The 26,022-nt window shown below is 35.6% G+C and overlaps 1 protein-coding gene across 1 annotated transcript; it reads left to right on the top strand.

Annotated features, from left to right (window-relative positions):
- LOC145787300 (frizzled-4-like) lies at positions 1-25,460 on the top strand. Its single transcript, XM_082599020.1, has 9 exons — positions 1-728; positions 1,510-1,701; positions 3,640-3,775; positions 4,060-4,171; positions 16,483-16,589; positions 16,832-16,980; positions 20,905-21,042; positions 21,957-22,045; positions 23,530-25,460. The coding sequence occupies exons 1-9, from the start codon at positions 124-126 to the stop codon at positions 23,922-23,924; spliced, it is 1,923 nt and encodes a 640-aa protein (XP_082455146.1). The 5' UTR covers positions 1-123; the 3' UTR covers positions 23,925-25,460.
- Positions 25,461-26,022: the final 562 nt, after the last annotated feature.

Here is a 26,022-nt window from a genome sequence, read left to right as displayed (position 1 = left end):
AGGCATTTTTAATAGTAGCAATGAGTAGGCTTAGTAAAGATTGAGCAAACATTTCTATCTGAAGTTTTGGTTGTTTTTTCTTTGTGTCACTAATCAAAGTTTACAATTGCTTGCAATACCATCATGTTTGTCATTTTATGGAAATCCTTTCTATCCTTGACTGTCTTGACACTTGCCTTGCTTTTGGTCGGAAGTAAGGCGAGCCAGTCTCACTCAATACAGCCTGGAAAGCACTTAGAAAACAAGGAGTTTCTCAGACTAAAATCAGTAAGACACCTCTATGAAGACGACCATCGTTGTGAACCAATTCAGATGAAGATGTGTCAAGGACTCGGCTATAATTTAACTAAAATGCCCAACGGACTTGGACAAAGCAGACAAATTCATGCAGAAATCAAATTGAAAACTTTCATGCCTCTCATTCAGTGCAACTGCTCCAAACAACTGTTGTTCTTTCTGTGTGCTGTTTTCTTTCCCATGTGCAACGATCGAAAACCGGAAGACAAACCTATAGTGCCATGCCAAAATATGTGCAGATCAGTGCAAAGAAAATGTATTCGTTATCTCACAACTTTTAACTTTTCTTGGCCATCAGATTTAAATTGTTCTCAATTTCCGCGTGAAAACACCAAAGACAATATGTGCATGCGTGGAGAGGAAGAGGAACCGCCAACATCTTCCCTACCAGCTTTCAGACACACATCTACTATTTACAAAAGCCACTGCAGGTAAAAGTTAATGCATGAAATGTAAATCGATCATATTTGTTGAAAACGATTGATATCTTGCATGCCTTACACGCAAAAATACATTTTGTCCCAAAGACAAACCTGATTTTTTTTTCGCTGAGACTTTTCGGTCATTTGTCCGAAATGACCTGAAAAAATTCGGTCATTTTTTATTTATTTTGGCCAATTTTTTGATGAAAATATTTCCTTTCAAGTGGCTGATACAAACCAAAATTTGCACTTCCTAACTAGCTACAACATTAAGTTTCGCTGAGAAACGTTGTTTTTTCGGACATTTTGATCGAATTGACTATATTTTTTTCGGACACTTTGGTCAATGAAAATCGGTCAATGACCGATAAATGATCGAAAAAAAAAAACCCAGAGACAAACGCATATAAATTTTATGCCCTTCTCAAATTTTTAGTCAACAATGAACTTGAAACTTCAGATAACCGCCGTGTGATAAAACAAATATTGGAAAAACTGCATTGATCTTTGGTTCATAGTAAATGAAACTGTTTTGGTAGATTGTCCTGATATGATCCAAACTATTTTTATTCAATAAATGACAAAGATCTTCACTATTCAGGTCTAAGTGTATTTCAGAAAAAAATATATGTCAGGTTTAGCAACTGCTGCTGAACCACTGTCTCAGTGTTAGGGTATGTGAGGTGTCCACGTCCTGTAGATCGGAAAACTGCACAATGATACGTGTATGATGTGCTGCGCTGTTTGAGGTTTACTTCATGCCTATGATTTAATTCTTTACCCTTTCCAGATCTCATCAGATTGAATTATCTCGACCGGGACAGAAGAAAGGATGCGGATGGAAATGCGGATATCACCAAGGAGTATTTTCTCCGAAAGATAAACTTTTAACGGATTTATGGATGGCAGTATGGTCTGGCCTTTGCTTCCTCAGCACCACGTTTACAGTTTTGACTTTTCTTATAGACTCATCTAGATTTAGGTACGTTGAATTGAAAAGGTTATATACCGTTTTTGTTTTTTTCAATATCGTATCAATTTTGTGCTTGCTCGTGCGTAGTAAGTAGGTTCGATTGGAAGGATTTTTGAAAGAAAGTAGCCTATTGTATGTAACCTAGCCTATAAAGTTTCTTCAAAAATTGAAAAAAAAATGCAAAAATGCTTTTAATTAAAGAAACTTGGTGAACAGTGCATGCAGCTCATTCGAAAAGTCAATAACGGGATCGGAGTTGTGTTTGCCTACAATATCGCTTGAGTCTCAATTACTGTATCCGCTAATACAAGAGGCCGATAGCCCTTATGCAAGCGGTTTTATCACCAAAAAGGATGTAATTGTCGCATATACGAGAACTGGTATTCATCTGGTGAAAAATTGTGGCCTATAACGTTTTCCTTTCACATCAATCAACCAGTCGTAAGAGACATTGAGTTATTATTTTGTCATTTTTCGACGTCGTTGAAACAATGTAAAATTGGCAAGTTTTACCAGATGGAAAATTATTTTTGAATTTTTTAATCAGATTCATAAAAACAAAATTAAGCTTTTCTTTCTTTGTAAATTAACTTTACAAAAATTTTGACAAGTTTCTTTTTAACCTGTATTGGCAAATTTTATCATATAAGCTAGTTGAATGAGTTTCGCTTTTAGCAGCATGATCGTTGCTTACTTCACAGTGTAGATTCAAACGATCTGTTATAGCCTGATGCTGCGGGTTCTTTTTGGCAATATCAAATTACACTAGCTTTCGGAACACAGTTCCCTTGTCATGTGCTATAACGAATGGTGTTGAAGTCAGTGAGTGGTTTTTTAAAATGGCTCTTGGAAATTTTATCATGTTTGTGCTGTATTGCAAAGCTTTGAGGTCCTAAATTTTATCCTGGACTAACGACGTATGTTGATCAACCGTAATGGCTGTTCAAACAACGCTTGTGGTATGATTGTTTTTCGGTTAAGGATGAGATGTTACTCGCATAACTGGTTCTAATTTATCATAAAACTAACGACTATTTTGACTTTCAAGACATTAAAGGTTTTATTGCAAAGCCCAACCAAAGTTAATTATTTATTGGTATCACTTAACATGATTTTGATTTTACTTTGCCAAGCTATATCCACTTTAAATTCATGTTTGTTACACAATTACTGGCGACGAAAAAAAGACTAAAAACGGCAGTTTAATGCTTTGTTTGCTTGGAGAACAATGATTTATATTTGATCTGAAAACATGGAAAAGAAGTAAACTTGGTACCCGCTTAAGGCTTGTTGATTGTAACATGATCACTTAGGTCCACTTTTACAAGCATGTGCTTAGGAGTGACTGAGGTGGATTTGAGAAAATGAGTTCTGAAAATTTGTTCAAAAGTATCACAAGCTGAATTTTAAAATGTGCTTTTTTTCTAAACAGACATGAGAGCATTTTTTCGTAAGATAGCAATGCTCGTATAATTTAAAATTGAACCAATTTTATTAACCACTGGATTGGAACTAGCCACTGGCTGCAACTGTTTGTATGGTGGTCAAGTGATAAAAGGAAACTCACTTTTAATAGAGTCCTCTCTTCTAACCTTCCTCCTAATATTACGTTTCAAGGCGTAACTAATCCCGAAAAGTATTCCTTTAATACCCGTTTGTCATAGCACGCTCTTGCGCACACGAGCAGGATGGTTCCACTCAGATGGTATGCTGCGAGCCTTTTGCATTCTTGAGTCACACGTAACTTCTCCTAAAGAACCTTGTGATGAGCTTTGAGCAATTGGGCATAACATCGACGTACATTGGTAGGATTTTAAGGAAAACAGAGGAAAAATTTGGTACTTCATAGAAAAAAATCACTCAAAAAATCATATGTAGAATATCGAGCACGCAACAAAGAAGCTATGAGTATAATTCTTAAACACTGTACTCAAAATATTTTTTTAGATATCCTGAGAGGCCCATTATCTTCTTAGCGATCTGCTGTAACATTTACAGCATTTCGTTTATTCTTCGACTAATCATTGGAAGAGAAAATATTTCGTGCGAAAGAAACAGCCAAGGCGAAATGTTTCTAATTCAGGTAGGCTACAGTAATGTAAAGCCTGTATTCCGAAGTCATGAGCAACACACGTGTCTATAGTTATCATCTCTTGTTGCACTCGAGTGCCTAGAAATATGAAGTGCACTGTGACACACACAAAAAACATAAAAATTCGAAAAAAACACGTTCTTGAGGAACTTTTACTGTATTAGTGTTTGTAGCTCACATAGCATAAATTAAACAGATGCATGACAGATGTAATGAAGTAAACAAAGACTTAATAAAAACGTAAAGTATTTATTTTTCGATGTATAATTTTACAGAAAGGATTGGGCAACACAGGGTGTGCTATTGTATTCCTTCTTTCCTATTTCTTTGGAATGGCGGGCTGCCTTTGGTGGGTGGTGCTGACTCTCACCTGGTTTTTAGCTGCAGGTAAGTTTCTAACGGAAGTGACTAATATTTTGGACAAAACGGAAGCTGGAATTTTGCCTAATTCCACCATCCCTTCTTCTAGCTGTTTGTACGTCGACTATCATGATTCAAGTCAACATAGTTTTCAATATTGGAAAGGAAAACAAACGATAAAATAACAAAAATCCAGGAACAAAATTAATAAAAAGACATACAATTTGGTTATAAAACAGGATAACACATCTGACAAGTTGAAATCGTTTTTTTCAAGCTGCGAAATTGTGATTTACGTTGATGCATGACTTTCATAAACAGCCTTCACGATGGGCTTGCTTTTAGTTTCTGCGGAACAAGCGAGTTGGAAGAAGCACAGTTTTAGACGTTTATTTCGATACTCATTCATCGCAGCTGGGTAAAGCATGACTTCTCTCCAACAGAATAAAATAATAGACAGCATTCATAACAAAGTTACTGCAAAATTTCACTGGCGAATCAATTTATCTTGATGGTGATTAAGTCAATATTGATTTTCGTAGCTACGTGAAAAATGATAACATTTGGCTGGTGCCTTTTGAATTTACTGTAAGCGTTGACACGTATGGTTTCAACTGTTGGTGTTATCACTATGAGATAAACGCCTGTCAACCATTCTTTTGTTATTCATATATCTAAGGCTGTTGCTAAACATTAATGAATAGATGTTAGCACATGCAGCGTTGTCAATTTACGATAATTTTTTCCTTAATTTGTTTATTAACACTCAGTGCTGAAATGAAAGTGGAACATCAGTATCGAGGAGTGTGGTTTTGTAGCCAGGTGTTGTTCTGCAAAAAGAAAAATGTTTCTTTTGTCTGTTTGGCATAGATTCCGTGTGTGGTTTGTAGCCTAGTTGTCATAATCTATACACTTTTTTATTATCTTTTATTGCACAACTAAAAAGTTTCGTGTTCGCTTGAAAGAAACTTATCTCATACGTTTGTTAACTGCCACTCCAGTGGTTACTCATTACTACGGCAAAAGATTATGCTGTGATGATTCATTTTGAGAAAGTTATTCACTACGGGTAATCCAGCAGGCGTTGACAAACTATTCCGACTCAGCAGGGCATCTTGGCCCAAGATTATAACTAACCTAGTTGAAATAATGGCCGACAGACAAAAAATCTAAAAACTGATCTTTCTACCATTCAATAGCACTTAAATTTCATTCAATATGAGTCTTGGAAACCCGTAGACCGTGACCACTGTTAATGATAGGACATTTAATTTGCTTTGATTTATCCGCTTATGACAAAAAACCAGCGACCCCGCATCTTCTTTTAATTCGAGATCACCGGGAGCTAATTGTTTCACAGCCGGAAGCGTGTGAATGGTTCTTTGCATCTTCTGCTTTTTTGTCACCCGTTTTCCTAAGGCATCCAGGACCTTTCACATTTCCAAGAGATGAAGTGATTGACAGCTGCTTGGAGTTGTTTAGCCCAGCCAGCATGAATGGCAAAGATGTAATAAGTTTTATGCTATTCACACCATCCATCTTTCATTTGTGTTATCACAAGTTTTGTAATAACAGTTTGATTTTCTGAGTCACTGCTGCTTGTCACATTTCGATCTTAGTTTTAAAAATTCGTTTTGTAATTTGCTATATTTTGATCTGTTGGGATTTGCACTCCCGTTTAAATTCTTCAAATGTTGATTTTTTTTCCTTCAAACTTGCAGACTCATGTCATACGCACAAACTTAAGATTGACATGCGCTAATGAAGTACAATAAAGAACTTTTCAATTTTGTCATCACTGTTATTAATTTCAAGACTGTATCCGTCATGAGATAACCATAGACATGAGGCGTCCTCAGCAAAAGGTTCTTTTTGAATGTTGTAGTTGAAAATTAAAGTTGATGCAAAAAAACGCTTTCGCAAACTCAATGAATAACTGTTGGAAAAATATTTTTCAAAATTTCATGATTATAAACAAAAGTGGTTAATGCAAGTATTGGCCAGTTGGCTTACAGGTATTTACTATCCTATGAAATATAAATTGTGATGAAGCGATTTTAGTTGAGTTGAGGTGATCGTTCGTGTTGTTGTTTATACTCTTTTAGCTTGTAAAGTTGGTTCTTTCACATTGATTGAACGTCTGCACACGTTACATCAACGTAAAGACGAACAATTTTGTTGACTGAGTTGATGTTTAGTGAAATAAATAAAACAATTATCGGTAGATTTGTTGATCTTTTCATTTTCATTTCATTGCAAAATCTGGCATGATGAAAGGAATTTGTTTTCACTTGATTTTTAAGAGTGCTTAAAATTAATTCATGCATCTGAAGTTTTCAAAGGCCTGGTGTGCCATAAAGCGGATAATGATTGATAAATAATTTTAAGAGATTTGGTTGAATGATGTCGTTGACTGAGGTTTGCGTTTACATTTAAGTTTGTATAATTTTGAACGGATTCAACCTATGCGCTATGACTACACTCATGAAGGCGTTTATGCTTACTCACGGGTGTATGTTGTAAATTCCTTAGTCAAGAAAGAACGTGGTGCCCTTTCAAAATCTGTCCTGTGATGTATGTTAGTGACCCATTCCTGGAATTAAACAGTGGTTGATATGGGGATTTATTTGGCCCACTGATCTGTGAAAGAAAATATTGACAATATTTCTAATGATGAGGAAACTAATTCTATGAGGAAACTGATTCTATTAAGGAAACTGATTTTACGAAGAAACACAAAGTAACTTATTATTAAAAAAATAAGCTATTAAAATCGATCTTTTGAAGCGTTTGTTTTGATAAATATTGTTATTGGAACGATTGTACCCGTATAGTCCAAGTGAGAGTTTTGTGAATTTACCTTTGTTTTGTTGCGTCTGAACGATTTATCAGTTGTCCATTGTATGACGTGTTTTACCTCATCAATCATTGAGTAAAAAGCTTAAATTACGCAATTGTTTTCTTTAAACGCTCATTTTCCATTTTTGCTTGGTATTTTGCATAGGCCTATATTAACAATTATTTTTCTTTATTCGTATCTGCATGATTTTTGTTTTTTGGTACTTTGAAATAAGCTCCAGAAACAGCAAGTTTTTACTGCGCATTTTATCTTCATCAAACCGCCTTGATTAATTCAACGATCCGTGGTGACCCGCTACCTGTGTGAGCAATACCCTTTCGCCAAGAGGCTTCTATTTCTTATGTTTTTGCAAAGGCAAAGGCTAAGCCAATCAAAATTCTTGTGATGTAGAGGTTTACGTCCTAATAAGCGATTTCCAAGTGGTCTTTCATCCAAGCAAACAATCAAGGTCTTGTAAGACCGAAATAAAAGAAACTGATAGCTGACATCAGTAGCGTAGCCAGGAATTTTCAATGGGGGGGTTTTGACGACCCAGCGGCGGGGGGTCTGGGGGGCCTCCCCCAGAAAATTTTGAAAAATTACTTTGAATTTGGTGCATTCTGAGAGCACTTTCAACAAAAATGTGGGTATGAATATTCCTGTAAAATGGTGCTGTTCGGTGGCATAGCAAAAGGATAAGATCATGTTTTCTTCGGAATTTTTCGGAAATAAAGCTAAGTCTCTATGTTTTCTTGTTGCTAATTCCTGGCTGAGATGTTTGAATGTTTGGTATTGGCAAAACTCGCTCTTTTAATGCAGTTTTGTTTAAAATTAGGCAATTTTTTTTAGACTGAAAGCATCATTCTCAATATCGTGACGTCACACGCGTGCCAAAGAGAGGGGGTTGTAACCCCCAAAACCCCCCCTTGGCTACGCCACTGGCTGACATACACAAAAGATCTGTTTCTTTTTGGTTAAGAAAGAATTTTTTAGCAGTACAAAAAATTATAATTAGTCTACAATTTTTCCGTTTCTACTGTCAGTATTGTGACATACGTTTTTTTTCTGTACCTAAAAATATTAAAAAAAGTTTGAGCAGCTTGGTCTGAAGTGTGTTTGAAGTTGACCAGGGTTGTCAGATTGATTTTAGCCAATTCAGCCATTTTAAAAACAAATTGGTCATAAAAAATGCTTAGATTTGACCACTTTTCAAATTTAGCTTTAACATCAGCAGTTTTCTTGAAAAGACATATATATATATTTAATTTTCAGCATCTCCTTTACCAATAGGCTAAATGGGTAAATCTTGTTCAATGCAACGCTATATAAAACACAGAACATCTTCGTTTATATCATCATATTTCAATCAAAAAAATCAAATTTTTTGCTATGTTTCCCATTCTATTTTAAGCACAAGTTTCCATTCCTTGTAATGTATTTTTGATCGTGAAAATGATGTTTGTTTGTATGTCAAATGATGAAACGAAATAGTTTGTACAATTTTTTGATGAAAATGTCAACACAAATTTAGCTAAAGTATATCAAATTCAAAGAATGTCTGTCTTTTGGGCATAAAATGTGAGAAAATTCTGACAACCCTGAAGTTGAATGTTATCAGCCAGAGTTAGAAATAAATTATGAATGTAATTAATCACACATTTTCATGTAATTGTTATTGAGACTTTTTGTTGTTGTGTAATTGTAATTTCAAAACACTTCGGTCCAAATTGCAGTTGCATTTGGTAAAACTGCAAGCATGATACCAGTACTTTTGTTGATCCGCCATATGGAGTTCAAAAGGTACTTCTACATTGCAACCTAATCTTTATCAATTGCAATTCTGGTCTACTTGTCTTTTATAAAATCAAACTGTAAAAAAATCAGCGATATTAAAACATTTGATTTGTAATTGAAACGTGTAGTCTAATTAATTTCACTTGAACGTAACTATAATTGTAATTTGAAAATTTCAGAACTATGTATGTAATTGTGATTGTAATGTAGTTAAAATTTTTAAAAATTATAATGTAATTGAACTGAAAACTATGTAATTGATCCAACTCTGCTAACAGTTGAGTTTGAACTTTGACAAGATGAAAATAAAATAATAATCAGTTCCATATCTGACGCGATATGGATCCTGAAATAGCTCCAACGTAGTTGAAGGAACGTAGATTAGACTGGCATAAAAATGTAAGTGGAATTAAACTGACTAAAGTAAAAAATAGCATGACAGCCTAAATCGTAAAACCAAAAAATCTTAACAGTTATGTAAATGACGTACCTGTAGCTCATAGCAAAGGACGCCGTGTCTCCTGTGTAAACGTAGCCTACCTCTGCGCAACATATTTTCTCTGTTTATTTAGCTAAGAGATGTTTGCTGTGCTTGTCAAAACGCATTTAATCATGTAGCCTAGCGTGCTCAATGAATCATAAGCCTAGATTGTGTACAGCTAGCGACCGAATGTGGAACACAAGAGAAGATGGATCGATCAATTTCCGCAAGCATTGGTTACATTTTCTTTTGTTTTGAAAGTTGAAACTGTAAATGAGTTCAAAAGTCAGTAAATCAAACCGTTTTTTGCATTGATTCAACATCTCAAAACGATTGATTTGATGTATGGGCATTGGGCATGGCCTTCTTGTGTGTTTTCCCTCATATTCCAGATACCCACGATACTTACGAAAGAGTTGGAAGTTGTAGCCTACCTGTAACTATGTACCTGTAACCGATCAGTCAAACACTGGATAGTACTGCATACGTGAACCAGTATACAAGTTGAGTTGTAAATCACAGCTATCTGCAAACGGTATCGAGCACTAAAAATGAAAACTGAACTGGCTAAAAACATCAATAATTGTTTCTTGCACTTATTGCAACGATCGTCTGATGAAAGCGAAAATAAAAGCACCTATTTGTCGTTAGTTTTAGTTTCACTTTCATCACATGAACGTTGCAGCTAGTGCTAGAAACGATAATTGTCCTGATGAACACCAAAACTTTTCAGTATTCACCATCTATACTTATAAATTTTAAAGTAATAAAACTTTCTCCTATGATTGAAAAATTATTTTTGGCACTGACGTGTTCAGCCACATTTTTGAGAGCCAGATCACCAAGACGAAAACGTCGTTTTTCAAAAATGTCATCTCACAGCCAAGCTTGTCATTTTAAGACGACCAGGTTGTTGAGGCACCAGCAAAAGTGTTTTCATGGTCCAGTCGTATTCCTTGATCCTTGTAGCCTACGTTGATCGCTCTTGTATTTTGTGGATTTTCGTCACATAGCAATTTAAAAGTAAAAATACTTGTGTCACCAAGATTAGAAATAAAGCTTAAGTTACTCAAGATTAAAATTTTTTGTTTTTTGCTTAATTGTACGAATAATGTGTAGGAGTGTAGTGTAGGGCGTAGGCTATGCTGTAAGTGTAGCGATTAAGCTAACTTAAATTATTGTCGATCCAATCTTTCTGTTATTTAATCTGACAAAACATGAAGTGAAGTTGCTACAAGCGGTGATACCGTTAAAATTTATTTAGGTGCTGGTGAAATGCTGCTTATTTTAACTGTTTTAATAAACTACTAAGCATTGAGTCTAAACACACTTTCTTGAAAATCCGCTCTGTTTGGTGTGTGAATGAAGCAGTTCTCGTAAAATAAATTAGCTTTTGTGGAATTTTTGTATTTTTAATGTTTTTTTTCGAGCATGCGCATTTGCGTATGAATTATTATCCATTCATGTAACTGAAGAGAATAACCCCTCTTTCACTTCAGTATTTGCATGAGAATGAGATGACGGCGGAGTGTTGTTCAACTATAAAGCAATGTGATGCGTCTGTAATACAGTGACTTAGGCATTATTGGTTTGCACTAGCAGATGGAGGATATAGTTTTCACCTTTTGCTTGTTGTGTGGGGTGGTTCTTCCCTTGCTTTTGTCAACTACAACCCTGCTCTTGACATTACTAAAGTTGTTTTTTTATAGTCAGTTAAGTTGTAATTGTTAACAAGCACAAGTTTGAGGTCACAGGCCCACATATCTGCTTTCAGTTTTACGATATAAGTTTACACATTGACTTATCCTGGAACAAAATATTGCTCCAAGAAGTATTCCAATATTCTTTAAAAATATCGGGTGCAATCTGTGAACTTTCAATTGCCAAGCTTTTTATGTTTGATGTAGCCAAAAACTGAGTCATCTTCTGAAACAATAACGTTATTTCTCTGTTTTTCTATTTATTTGGCATTGTTGAAAAGTTTTGAATGTAGGCTACCACCTGCCTTGCTACATTCCTTGTCACAGCTGAATTTATGAATTGATGTACTGTTCCTAACATGTGCGTAAAATTCCAAATCAAAATATTTCCATTCCTTCTTTCGGTTCATTGCTAATCCTTCATCAGATGGGGATATGGCGGATATCATGCTGCTTTCTGCCAAAATTAATTTCCGGACACCAAACTTTGGCTTCAGTTGTAAAAAAGAAAAAAAGCAGCTGACAACTAGATGCTCTTTTTATTGATGTAACGTTTGGAAACGCAAACTTAGCATATTCTTTGTAGTTTATGTTACTATCTCTCCATGTTTTCAATTCAATTGGATTCACTTCTCGTTTCTGGTTCATTACAAACAATCTAACTTTACGTTGATCTGACTGCGTTGGAGCAAAAATCTCAACTAACGTTGTTAATTTTGTTTCCGGCCAAACCATAACGATGATCAGTTCACATACAATAAACTAGTTAGATTTTTACATAAAAGTATTTATCAAAAACAAAAGGTCTCTGCACATATCTGATATGATTTGAGAAGGCTTTGTAACTTGGTTTTTACGTAAAATGGAATACTTCTTCGTTGCAATGTGCGATATCCCAGTAATGTGGAATATTGTTCCACATTACAAAGACAGCATCTTCATATTTTCACCAGCGAATTATAAACCCAGCCGGAAATCTATCAGCGGTACTGTACAACAAATAAACCAAGCACCAAAAACTCCACGAATAAAATTAAGGCGCTCCTACAAAATCGATTTATCCCGAATAAATATTCTAACGCAGTGGTAAAACTTCTTCAACGACAAAACTTTTCCGGCTTGAGAATTGATCGACGACCCAACCAAATTCCATCCACACGTTTGATTGATGCAACTAATGGAAAATTATGGTCCATTGCAAACTACCTAAGAGCAAAACAGACTAAAACGAAAGACAACCTTAACCAATTACAAGCAACTCAACCAAACTGTCCAAAATCCGACGCCCCAGATCAGATCACGGCCCGTCGTGTATTGGAATGCCCCGTAACCCAGCTCGGAGGGTATCTCACAACTTACCAATGCAACAATGGCCTCAAGGATTGGTGAAATAAATTTTTGGACTTGTGTTGACATAACGTGTTTATACGAAATAACAACCATATATTCCATTCAAAGCAGACTTTGGCCTACTCTACTATAAATAATAATAATTAGTCTCAAGTATAGTATATATATAGGTAAAATCCTAATGCTGTTAGACTTTAACCTTGTAAAAATATCGAGAAACAGACAAGTATGTTATTTTAGAGTTTGTAAGTTATATATATATCATCTCTGAAAATCCTTTTCTGTTTTTGTGTGTGAATAAATAAATACGATTATCCAGGCTTCTACTACAGCTTTGGTCTAGCATTGTGAAAAGATTTGTCAAAGTTGCAAGAAAAATACTCTTCTTTCATTGCATTGTCAAGTTGATCGCTTTTAAATCGAACGCTTTGTAAAAGCATTTATCACACCACTATAGGACAAACACATCTTTACAAATGTCGTGCTATTAGTTCCTTCTCCGGCTCAACCATTTGCTCTAACAAAACAGGGTTTCACGTTTGTTTCGAATGGGCGATGCTAAGTCATTATGATTACAATTGCCGAAATTTTACTCTCATTGACAGACCACATTGCTGTCCAACATGGAAGCCAGTGAAGACTGTCGACAACACCATAAACCAGGCATTTCTTGAATTCATTGCAAAGACACTTAATGCAACTCCAAGTAGTTTGGTGTTAACAGAAAACAAAGTTATGAGTTTTTTTTTTTATCACCATTTTTTTTTTTTTAAATCATCAAAAGGAAGTATTTCAAATAATTTTTTAAACACAGAAAAATTTCCAATTTTTTATCTTGAGCAATCCTTACCACACTTATAGAATAGAAAGTACAGTAGCTTTCTAGTAAAAACATACAAAGTTCCGTACTTTGATGCTTCACTTGTTCACTGACGTTCTGAGTACCGAGGAAATGGGCATGCTTACAAGAGCATAAATTTGACTGAATTTTCTTTCCATATTATAAAGTACTATGTCACGGACATCAAGATATAATCATAACTGCAGACAGTGCACACCGTTTCGTCCTTCCAGCCTCTTCAGTGCAGTAGGTACACTGGGTATAGCCACGGAGAGGTTGTTTTCCCATTTAATATTTTTTGCTTATAAGCTACTTTTTATATCCTCAAACTGTGCACGGAAATTTTCTTATGTTGCTTGATTTATGAGAAGTTGCTGCATTGAGTTAGAGCTATACATAACGAGTGTTGCTGGTAGCCTGTGGATTGGACTTGTCGAGAAAAATTGTTTATTAACCAAAGCAATGACGGGTTCACTTTTATTTGTTTGGTAAAATGGTCACGCTTGAGAAGGTTTCAATTGTTTCATTTGGTTTTTTGGCTTTTATTTCAAATTTTAGAGGTCAGGTAAAGGTTGCTTTTTAAATTTGATCTGATGCGTGGTTTTTGTTTTGAAGTCTATCTTATCTCATTATCCCACTGCAAGCAGCCCTCAACAAAGTCCTTTTTATCGCTGGTTTAAGAGGCTAAGCCATGACTAATTTCCGTGGTTGGTGCACAAGCATCTTGAAATGGCAAATATCTTAGATGTCCATCAGAATTTGCTTCCTTATGCAAATGTAACTTTTCAGATGGTGTAAAAGTTCCTACGGTTATAGGCTTCTATGCACTCACACAGGCCGCCGTTTAATAAGTGGCTCATCAATCTTTGCAAAAAAACTAACAATCAGTGTTTGTGGGATAATCTTTTAATATACCTTAGAATACACTTTACGTTATGTTTCTATTGCCAGACTTTTGATTCAGTTCTCGTGTTTATCAATTAATAAAACTGATCATAACGCAATCAGTTAGCGATTAAGATGATTTGTCTTGTTAAGTTGGACTACTCAAAGGAGTTGTTGAAATTTATCTCAAAATAAACAATTAAAGTATTTTCTGGCAACAAAGATTTTAAAATACTGGAACTGTTCAAATTAAATTGGATTTGTTTAGATCAGATTTTACTTTTATTGGTTGGTTTTGAATCTTGTCCTGGGACTAACAAAGCTATCATAGGTTATTCCTGGTACTCTGGTAGTTTTTGCATACTTGTAGAGTGTTTTGACACAGGGCCGGTTACCGAGATTGACAGAGTGAAGTTTCCGATCATTGAAATGTTGTTGCCGGGAAATTATACCATCTACTAGGTGCCGCTGAATGAAGAGCAGTATTGAAATGCGTTACTTAAGTGCACACCCCGAGAGCCGAACCAGCGTCGCGTGATCTTGAGGCAGACTCTTAACCACTGAGCTAACGTATGCAAACGTAGATTTTCATTTAAAATACAGGTACTTTGTTGTTGTAGTTGCTGTGTCATGCTCAAGCACGCGTATGTTTATGATATGCCACAAAGAACAAAACAGGCTTTTAGTTTTCATGCTATAGACATCTTGTTGAATGTACATGGGCATAAAATTGCAGCCATTTTCAATCTTATTACAAATGACGTCATAGACATTCAGTTCAACCCAACTTTAACGCTTTCACGTAGCAACGAGTTTCGCCTCCGGAAAGAGATATCAGTATGTTGTAGTCCTTTATTAAATCTACAATGACGCTTGTGAAAAGATAGTGCAGTAGGTTTCTGTATTAAAAATAGCAAATACTCTGCGAATCACAAATTTATGAAAGATTTACGTCATTCAAAAGCTTCTACACTTGATGCAGAAGTTTCTATGCTGATTTAATTTCCTTGTCATGTTCAATCGTTCGGTTGCATTCTCAATCAAGAATCCTTCTATACTTAATTTTCATAACATTGAGACACTGAAGCACAGATTAAAAGTCATCAATGTCTTTTCTGATCCACTATCCGCTTGAAACTATCGTTTCACCTTCATATCTTCACATCTTCTATCTATCACTTTTCTTGTAAAAAGGACATGTACTCGAAATTGCTCAACTGTTATTTTGCAACGGAAAAATATTTTGAATAAAAAGCTTTTATTTAATCTTACTCATGGTTCTTTCTCTATGTCGCGTTAACAAGTTGTATGATTCATGAAAAAATTATTTTTATTGTTATTATGTTTCTAACGTAGCTATCAGGGGAGAAAAGATACAAAACTTCCGTCTATTTTATAAAGTATCTAAGAATGTATGAACCCACTATATTTTTCATGATGCATGATAAACATTTTCATTGTAGAAGCATGTTTTCACAATAAAAAGTTCTGAATCTCATATTAAAAAGCATAAAAAATTGTTACCACAAATTACCGATAAAATTACTGGCACAGTTGCACTTACATATGTGGATACGTGTTATCGTGCCCATATCTTCTACGCTTCAACTTCAACTTTTCAAGAAAAAAGAAAAAAATTCAACTGTGGTTTAAATTGCTATGCAATACTTCCCTGATTAGATACAGTATGTTCGGCTTTTAATTTCATATTTTCATTTTAGTTGCTATTATATTTCGTAGTTATTGTGCTATGTTGTTTTTTTCATTTCAAGTTGTTATTCGAATGCAAAAGATTGTAGAACGAACAAATCAAGTCTATGTATAATTGTCCGACCAATTAACAAGATAACCATTACAAAATTTTAAAGTTTTTGAGACAAAATACGTTTTGAAGAAACAAAACGAGTAACCACTGCGTGGATACTCTGTTTCTGCACTTTGGTTAAATCTGAAAACAGATCCATAGAAACCCAGGCGCCAGAGGCTTGACCGCCGATGGTTTTGTTTGTTTGGTAAAGCCCCGTCCTCAGAAATAGCACAAGCTTCAACCTTTTGCATCTTCATAAACATCGTTTGTTTATTTAGAAAGTTTCAGAACGCTTTTTAATATTTTGCTCATTTGAAAGTTGTCCGAAAATATCCGGAAAACTTTGTTTGCGCTAGTAGGAAGAAACGAGGACAAGCCAACCCACAAATTCAGTCCTTTTACTTTGATTCAAGACGTGTAAAAGTTGAATCAATGTAAAACGCACCAATTTTGACACCTGGAAATGTCATCATTACAAAACGTCTTGTCGTTGAACTGTAAACACTTTTACTCACAAAATATCTTTAAAACTATCAATAATTAGGCCTACCAATAAAAAAGTGGTTGTGTTGAAATATTGATCTAATTACAGTCAGCAAAAATCAGACAAAAGTTGCTTACAAGTGAAATTTCATTTTCAGGTATGAAGTGGTCTCATGAAGCGATTGAAATGCATAGCTCCTATTTCCACTTGATGGCGTGGTCGGTACCGTCAATAAAAATCATTGTCACACTGGTTATGAAATACGTAAGTTCGTCAGTAAAAATTTAATAAATAAACTAACGTCTTCACAGCGTGACTGCTTTCTCCTTGTGGAGAGCAAAGTTTCACTGGACGAAATTACGTCATACTTGGAAGGGAGTAGAAAATTCAAAGAATTGCTTTATAGTTATTTTTTACAACTTCCGAAATATTTCATTTCACCGTAGCCATGAGCTTTTCAGACTAGAGATATTTTAACGCAGAAAATATTTGCATTATTATGACAGGTGGACGGAGATGAACTAACTGGACTATGCTACGTTGGCAATCAAAATAATAACGCACTGACTGGGTTTGTTCTGGTACCTCTCGTAACTTATTTGATCATTGGGACTTTGTTTCTTCTAGCTGGCTTTGTTAGCCTGTTCCGGATCAAGTAAGCACTAGTTTAATTACAGTAGGTCGTTATAGCAGCATATGTCTTGTCGGATTGTATTTGCAATCTTTGCGCAGGTGTGTGTAAGCAGTTGTGCAAGTGCAACGTACTTTTTTGCTTTTCACCCACTAAAAATGCAAACAAGGCTATGGAACCTTTTCTCTTGATCTTTTCGCAGTTGAATCGCCGCTCAAATGGTACCACATATTAGTGTCGCACTTCAACAGAATGAGATAAATTGTGTTTACAGTAGATTGTGTTTTGGGATATAGCCTACTGTGGAAATCTACGTCTGCATTTTTTTTCTAGTAGCCTGCCTTTGCCTAATAGCCATTGATACTATAAATATCATGAACAAAAATAGCTCGCAAAGTATTCTTGATCCGCGAAGGCTTTGCGTCAACATGTTGCGAAAGAAACATATGTTTTCAATATTACCTAACGCAAATCAGATGGCAAATCGTTAGCTTTACTAAATAGCATAACCTTTTGACTTCCTAAATCGAACTACCGTGTCCATAGAAAGCTGACGCTGACGCACCTAGAGATAACTTCAAATGTTAACATCAGTACGCCTCATGCTTTAGTTGGGTGTGCTAACTGGTTTTACGGATGCCAATGATCTTCATTGTCCGCGTTCATACGGACGGAATTGTAAAAGGACCAAATGCTTTGTATACTGTCCATTCGTTTAGGTTCACCTAGTCTGGCAGAACGAAGCGGAAAAAACAAAAGTTTTCTGTGAATTGAGCTTACTTTTTTTAGGATCTTAGTATTTTTATTGTTCAAAAAAGAACGAGGAGCGGTTAGTCATATCCTCTAACGAGTCTAACGCAATCGAAAGTTAAAACTAACTGTTTTAACTGCTTCAACGTAAAAACTCTAGAGGTGGCCAAACAACCAGCCAGCAAAATTGTCTTTTTTACATTATGGCACGTTTGCAAACGTTGAATCATGTGCAAAAAAAATTCATTTTGTGGACAGAAAACACACACTGCGCACATGATTAACTACGTGTTTATGTATCCAAAAAAAATGCAAAAAAATAATAAAAGTTGTTAAAAAAGTAGCGTACGTAATATTGTGGGGTCATAATAGTAATAGATTTAATGTTTATTGATATCTGTCTATGAAAAAAAAAGAAAGCTTTAATTGCTGCCAAAATGACGAAGATTCGAGATTTTGTAAAGTATTTACTCAATTCCAGCCATGTTTTCTCGGCGCTGACCACCTCTGACTTCCATTGAGCTTGATCAACTACCGGCAGAAGTAGAAACTTGTTACAAAAGTTTTAGATTTTTATTTTTACGCTGCTAAATCTGATTTTAGTGCTTCGCAAACGAGACAAAGTTATTTCAATGCAGTATTTAAAAAAATTAGTTAACCTCTGCCACTGCAAAATCAAGTACGACTGCTATTTCAAACGAATGCTCTTTCAGTAGAGTAGCTCACAGTATTTTTTTTGCAACTTACACTGTCAATTGTAGTAAACTGAAGCGTTTCAAAAGCGGTAAAACATTCTATTGAAATAATTCAATCTCCTGCATTAGGGCAGCCACCCAAAATATGAACAATACATTTTATTGTAACAAGCAAGGTTTACTTCGCACGGTTCGCTGATAGTGTTTTCTAACAAATGTCGAACGGAATCCATTAAGTTCCATCGGCATAAGCACGGCTTCCTTGTCTTCCCGTTCACTTAATCTAAATCTTCAACCACTGGGCGTAAACCTGGATACGACTAAAAAGCATTTTCTGTTTTATGATATCATTAAAGTAAAACGTTTGTAAAAATTCTAATTTTGTTCGTAATGGAGTCGAAATTATCACATGCAGTAGTGGATCATTTGAAACAATTTAACCACCAAGCAGAAACAATCAATCAAACAACATATCATAGGAATGTTTGGTCTAATATTCATCCAAGGACGTCGATGTCTGGTTCAGGCAAGGCAATTGAAGACGAAGTGGATCCAGTGTCCACTTTGTCATGTAGGCTACCTCTCCAAGATTGATATAAAAACATGTAATTTTTTTCCGCTTTTTCAAATTCATTTGCAGTGGCGGAATTTTTCCTTGTTAAAGTGGCTACCGTTTATTTGACGATGTTCGAGTGTTTCCATCAGTGAATTTAGATAAAGAAAATTTATGTGGCCCTCTACAACTAAGAAAATACGTAGCCTACTACAATATTCCGAAGTAAACACAAAACTCACATTTGAGGTTTACTTGCTCGAAAACATTCTGAGCAAGGAACAAAACGAACTAGATCTCTACTAGACATACTTTGCATTTTTGTCAAACGTGTAACTTTATTCTTAATGAATCTTTATGTCGATTTTAAAACTTAAAAAATCACACACATGGATCACAAAAGGGTCAACGATTTGGAATTTATCGCCCAGACACAATTACGTTGCAAATGCTAATGATAAATATAAAATCTGACAAAGCTAAGTATGTGAAACGATTTAATGTTGCGGCATGTTGTGGTAACGTTTTCCAATCTAAGGCAAAGCGCATGTAATTTATTTTAGTTTAACTTGAACTCATGCAAGGTTATGTATTTGTGAACAGGTTGGCTGCTGGTTAGGGTCACTGAGCATTAAAGGGATACTAAAGGAAAAACCTGACTTTGCGATTTTCCACGTTCTTTGTGTTTAACATGCTACCATAAAACGATTTTCAATAAAATTTTGCCCCATTGCGGTCTGACCACCATTGCGCGCGTGCTTTTGTCAGAGCTTTCAAAACGAAATTGGCCTGAGCAGCGAAGCGTGCGACTGTACAGTTACGTCACTAAAGACTATAGCAATCAGCTAATCTCGCAATAATTGTTACTGCGGGCGATTTGACTGTAGGCTATGTATGTATGTACATCACAACAACACATTTCAACATCAAAACATCAGACAGTTTGCTCAAAACATCAGGTGTGGTAACGTGGCTTTTGTTATTGCTGTCTTCAGTGACGTATTCTGGAGCAGTGTTTGCACTTTTTGGTCATTTTGAAAAAAATGAAAATAAATGAAAAATTGGACTTTGGGCCTTACCAGCGCCATTAAAAACAAATTTTTTTCGGTAATTTTTTTTGAAATGTATTCTTGAATATTCAGTTTACTCATTTGCTTAATTCCCGTTTGAAATTTTCATTTAGTATGCCTTTAAAGATCTGAAATGTTTGACAATCCTGAAAGAGACCAATAAAATTTTTGAATTTTAAAAAGCGCTAATCTCCTGTCAGGTGAAATCAAAATCAAAGTGTTCTAAAGAAAATGGCTAGCGATGCGTTAACTATTCTTTTGAGTTTTGACTTTGCTTAAATGTGACTTCAAAATGAAGAGACGGGATTCAGTTTCTTCTAAATTTCAAAATAAAAGTTATTTGAAGCGTAAATGTATTGCCATTCAGCAAGCTTTGAGCCTTTGACACAAGAGTGCAGATAGACGAAAAAAATTGCAAAACAAAAGGCTTTATTCTTCAAAAGCGGTGTAGCGTGTAAAAACCTATGTGTTTACGATTATGGTTGAATATTTTGTTTTATTTTGTAAACAAGTCTAGTGACTTTGGCCACAACCTCGAAAAAGGCGACAGGCCTTGAATTGTGTTCGCATTGCTGTGTGGTGTCTTCTTACGATAGACCACCCGCTTACTAATCTTAATGCACTTAGCGCCAAAACTTTTGAATAGCCATGATGTGATGCGGCTGAACGAACTTCAAGTGCCATTATTTTTTGTACATTTTGACAACAAATGAGTTATGGTGAGAAAAAAATTAAAACAAATTTGAAATCTTTTTGACATGTTATTAGCCTACAAAGTGACAAAGTTTTATATTTTCTTTTTTAATTTTTGTTGCTTTCACTCTTCAGCTTTTTCTAATCGATACAATTATTGCAATAAAAAGTCGAAACTGTTTCTTAGATCCTATATGAAACGAGAAGGGACCAAAACGGATAAGCTTGAAAGACTAATGGTGAAAATTGGAATCTTTTCTGTTCTTTATATCGTACCGGCTTCCATCGTGATTGGGTGTTACTTCTATGAGCATGTTAACAGAAGGTAGGTAACCTGAAAGCAAGAAAAACATGATGTTTTAAGTTTTTCGCTTTATTTTCAATTGAAATCCTAGTTCCATAGAATACAGTAGTTGTTTTACAATTACGCCTGGCATACCAGTCAACTTGGCGTTTTAGGCTTGGTTTAAATCAACAAAAAAAGCAATCCCTGAGATAAAAATCTGGAAGGGTCACAAGAAATTGACCTATACCTGGAAGCACAAATGACCCACAACGGTAGAGCGTATTTCTATCATCTACCTCCCACGTGTGATCGGTAATTTTTTTTTAAAAGGATGTGTTTAATAGCACAGAGAAAATTATACCACTCATCGCTGGTCTGGAGCCCTAGACAACTAAATCAAATTTAACTTTTTAAACAAAGTAGTCATGCTGTGTGTTTGGTACCGAACGGGTGCTTCTATTGCAAGCTTGCTGGCTTCAGAGATATATTTTTACGACACTAGTCACATATATTCTTGAAGACAACATTGTTCTTAACATAGCGGAAATTCAGAAGCAACAAAATGAAATGCTAAGATGCTCTCTTTACCAAACTCGTAGTAACCCAGTTGAGAGGTTGAGTAGTAAAAATTTTTAACTGATGCTGAAAAAAAAATCAGTTCAGTTCTCATCAAGTGCACGTGGCTGTTATTTGTCGAAGGGATATGCTTGAGAGCGGATACGGGAATTAGCTTCTTTGTTTTTCTGTCCTTAGTTTAATGGTTTTGTCGAATCCAGGCTAATGCTCGGTTGCATTACTTTTATCTTGTCTGTTGTTAAATAAAGGACATATCAACCACATTGGAGACAAGAGTTTATAATTATAGTCTATGTGAATAGATTTTGAATATTGTACATTAGGCTACTCAGTGTAGGCTAGTTTGAATTGTTACATAATGTTCAACTTCTTTTTAGTTTATGGAACAAGAATGTAGATGTCAGTCCGACCTTGTCAATTTACTTGCTGAAAATTGTAATGCAACTGATCATTGGGGTTTTCACAGGTAAGTCTATGTAGACATGTAATATAATTGCAAAGTTTCGACGAAAAAAGGATTTTAGAAAACATTATCTTGCTGTGGATTGGATTTGCTCTGCTGCGCGCATCTTTGTAAAACAGCTACTGTTTGTCTTATACTTCTATACCGTGCACGTGTAGCCTACTTGCGTGCAGTGGCGTAGCCAGAAAAAAATTTTGGGGGGGGCCAAATATTTGATAAATTGAAGAGAACGACAAAGTGTTTGATTTAAGACATCGCCACCTGATGTGAAATGGCGCATCCTGGTGGGTTAAGCAAGGGAAGAAATAAAGCTGGCGGGGGTTAGAGCGTGCCGAAGGCACGATTGTTCTAGGGGGGTCCGGGGGCATGTTCCCCCGGAAAATTTTTGCAAAATTACACTAAAATAATGGATTATAGCGCTTTCTGGAAACACTTTCAGGGTAATATTTTTATGAAATTTATAGGCAGATAAACAGCTGTTAACTTATTAAAGGTAGTTGTTACACACGAACGGGAAAAATCTGCGGCTAAAATTAGAGAACACAAAAAACTCAGCTACACAAAAGCCCAACATAGTAAGCGATTCTGAAATTGCTTCCACAGATTAGTTAAAAGAAGCGTAAATCGCGTAAACTTTGCGCGATTTACAATTTGCAAAATTTATTTGTGTCTTTCTGTGTGTCTAAAACAAGTCCTGGGTGGTGTTAATAGCCAGATGTCTTGGAAAACGATATAAATTTATACAAATTATATTATATTTTCAACAAAAGAACCCAAACTTTGAAAATTTGGGGGGGCCATGGCCCCTTTCGCCCCCCCCCCCTGGCTACGCCTATGCTTGCGTGGCCTGCTTTACCATCACGTGCACTACACAAGCACGGAACTCTTGCCGTAGACAACTAATGAAAACCATAGTTGGATTATTTACATAATTTCAGTTCAATTTACACCATCAAAATTTTTGATTTGGTTACGCTACAATTAGCCTACGCCCTACAGTTGTTTCAAATTACAATTGTAATCAATTACACGTTTTAATTACAAAAATTAATTGTTTTAATATTTACGCGCATCAATTGTTTTTTACAGTCTGATTTTATCAAAAAATAAAGATTTGATAAAAGTCAGGTTGCGATGTAATTCATTTTAAACCCTAATTAGCGTTCCAACAAGAATAGCCTACTGTATTATGCTTGTAACTTACCAAATGTAATTCAGATCAAAATTGTTTGAAATTACAATTACATTACACTACAGCAAAAGTCTCAATTGTAATTAAGTGAAAGTGTTAGCCTACTTGTAATTCGAGTTCAATTGTAATTTTGACAATTTACAATTGTAATTGATGCAGCTCTTTGATTACTCTTTGGTGCCAATCTCTGGACCTTTTCATGCTTTTGGTAATAGGCTATGCACGATGTATTTATTCAGTTTCCTTCTTGGTAAATTGGTGTTGCCACTTCTAAACTTTCGGATTGTTTTGTCAGGGTTTTGGGTATGGTCACGAAAAACACTTCACACTTGGCGCATATGTTCTCAATCACTTCTGGTACTCACACCCTCAAATGGATACAACAAAAAAGAGCAAGCAGAACAACATCCCCAGTTTGTTCGGACTCAAATTTACGCTGAAAAAGACGCAGCAGTCCTTGGTAAACAACACTGCAATGATATCAACCATGAACCGACTTCGCTCATTCCAGTTATCACAGGAAACATGCTGATGAATGACATGCCTGTTCTTTCCACACCTTATCCAACGGTGTCTTCAAGAAGTGAAGGGGTCTATAGTGGTTTCCAGTTTACTTCGCAACGAGGCGAACTCTTACATGAACCTTTGTTACAATGCTGCAACAATCGCAAAGATGAAACGGTACCGTAGCCATAAAGCTGCGACATCAGGAAATTATATATTCTGGGCATAGGATTAGCATTGAAGAGAGCAAACGCTACTATTTGTCAAGCTCGGATGTTCAGATAAGAGAAACTTGCAGCGTGGAATTGTATAACAACGTGTCAGAATGTTAAGCATCGTGCAAGGACACAGTTCTGATTGATTGCTGCTGTGGTGCAGCACTAGTAGAGGAAGTTGACTGACTAACGGGCGAAAGATTAGCGTAACATAACTTTTATTTCATTATTTAATATTTTTCTTTCGTTTTCTTCTCATGCTTACTTTGGACGTTTGCAATCATCGTGCAAGGCGTTTTTAACTCACCATTACTCGTAAGCTACAGTAAAAGCAGAAAATTTGACTCCACTTAAAAGCGAAGTCGCTCTTCGGTGATAGCCTACATACAAACCTAAGACACAAAAATCGACTTGTTTAAAAAACATGCGACGCTGGAAACTTTATAAACATTTTTGTATTAGGAACTCTAACTGTTACTTGTTTACTACCCTCAACGTTGGGCACACGTGTGCCACTGGCAATACGTATTAGCTTAGTGACATTGGTGTTCAAGTGATTATTAGAAACTCAGGTTAAGCTTAAAAACTCTTTAACTGTTGTGTCGCAAAAATTGCATGTTTACAATATTGATAAAAAAGCGTGTGACTAGGCCTACTGTCATCTTTCGAACCACCAGCCTGCTGACTAAAAGAAACAATGAATGCTCTTTTTGTTAATTTCTCATTAGGCAACTATATTTTACATTGCCAATGTTCACTTTTTTTTAATTAAAGGTGCTATATTTTATTCCGATGTAGACATATGTTTTACATTTTAAAGTCAACTTCATTAAAGGTCCTTCAAAGCAAATCAATCCCAGTAACAGTTTACGAACGTTCAGTGAATTGTTTTCTTGATAGCCTACTGAACGCTGAAAATACGCCACTTTACCTATGCCACAAGAAAAATTTCTTCAAACTGAACGTTTTATTTAACTATAGACCTAGATGTTGTTTATTTATCTATTCTTCAACTTTCGTATGGGCTACTGCAGTCAAGCGTAATATCAGTTGTATAAGCCGTTTATATTATAACAGTAAAGCTAAGCGACACTTCGTTAACAAGCCCATGGATTATAAATATGTCACTACAAGTCCCGACCAGTGGCATAATCAATTTCCTTCGCCAAATTGATTGTGGAAAATTTTTGATGAAACATCGCATTATAGCACATTTCTTATCAGGGGCGTTAAAAGTGTCATCGTCCCTGGAAGGCTTAGTTGCGCCACTCCCACTATAGACTAGTCAATTAAGCAATGGCTTTGGAATTGTAATGTACAAAATATTGCGCACGATAAATTTGTTGGATTGGAAAGCAATCTTGTAGTGGACTTATTTGATTTGTATAATGTTTGACTCGTAGGTATGCTTGTCTGCTATATTAGTTGAAACTCTAGTTTATCGTAATTATGCAGTAACATTTTCATAAAAATGCTCGTTGATCTTGCAATAAACATTCGAACGTATTTTGTATATGGTCTGCAGAGTGAATGAATATATAGAGCTGGCCTTAATGCGTGTTTCCATTGGTTTAATACAAGGGTGTCCAACTCAGATATGCTGACGTGCCAATTTTTATCTTATTACTTATTTCCGTGCCAACGTTTGGTATACTAAATTATGTTTAACTTATTCTTTCTAATATCAAACCGGTATTTTCTACTAAAAATTAAAGTAATCATTGACATACAAAAAAAAACTTAATCAACGATGCAAATTATTCACAATAACAAAAACTGCTTTTTTGCAAACGTTTGTTTTCAACCAAGCTTGAACGATCGGGCTTCCACGATGTAGGTTAGTGGCAACACGCATCTGAGTGGTTGGTTTTTGAATCTTTGTCCTCGGACTGACAAAGCCTTGATAGGTTATTCCTGGTAGTTTCGCATACTGGTAGAGGCTCTTGACGCAAGGCCGGTTTTCGAGATTGGCAGAGTGAAGTTTTTCGATTGTTGAAGTGTTGTTGCCAGGGAATTATTCCACTCACTTGGTGCCGCTGAATGGAGAGCAGTCCTGAAATGCGATGCTC

The sequence above is a fragment of the Aplidium turbinatum genome, chromosome 18, assembly GCF_918807975.1.
Source record: "Aplidium turbinatum chromosome 18, kaAplTurb1.1, whole genome shotgun sequence".
Lineage (NCBI taxonomy): Eukaryota > Metazoa > Chordata > Ascidiacea > Aplousobranchia > Polyclinidae > Aplidium > Aplidium turbinatum.
The sequence above is the reverse complement of the archived record's forward strand: the minus strand, read 5'-3'. Positions and strand labels throughout refer to the sequence as shown.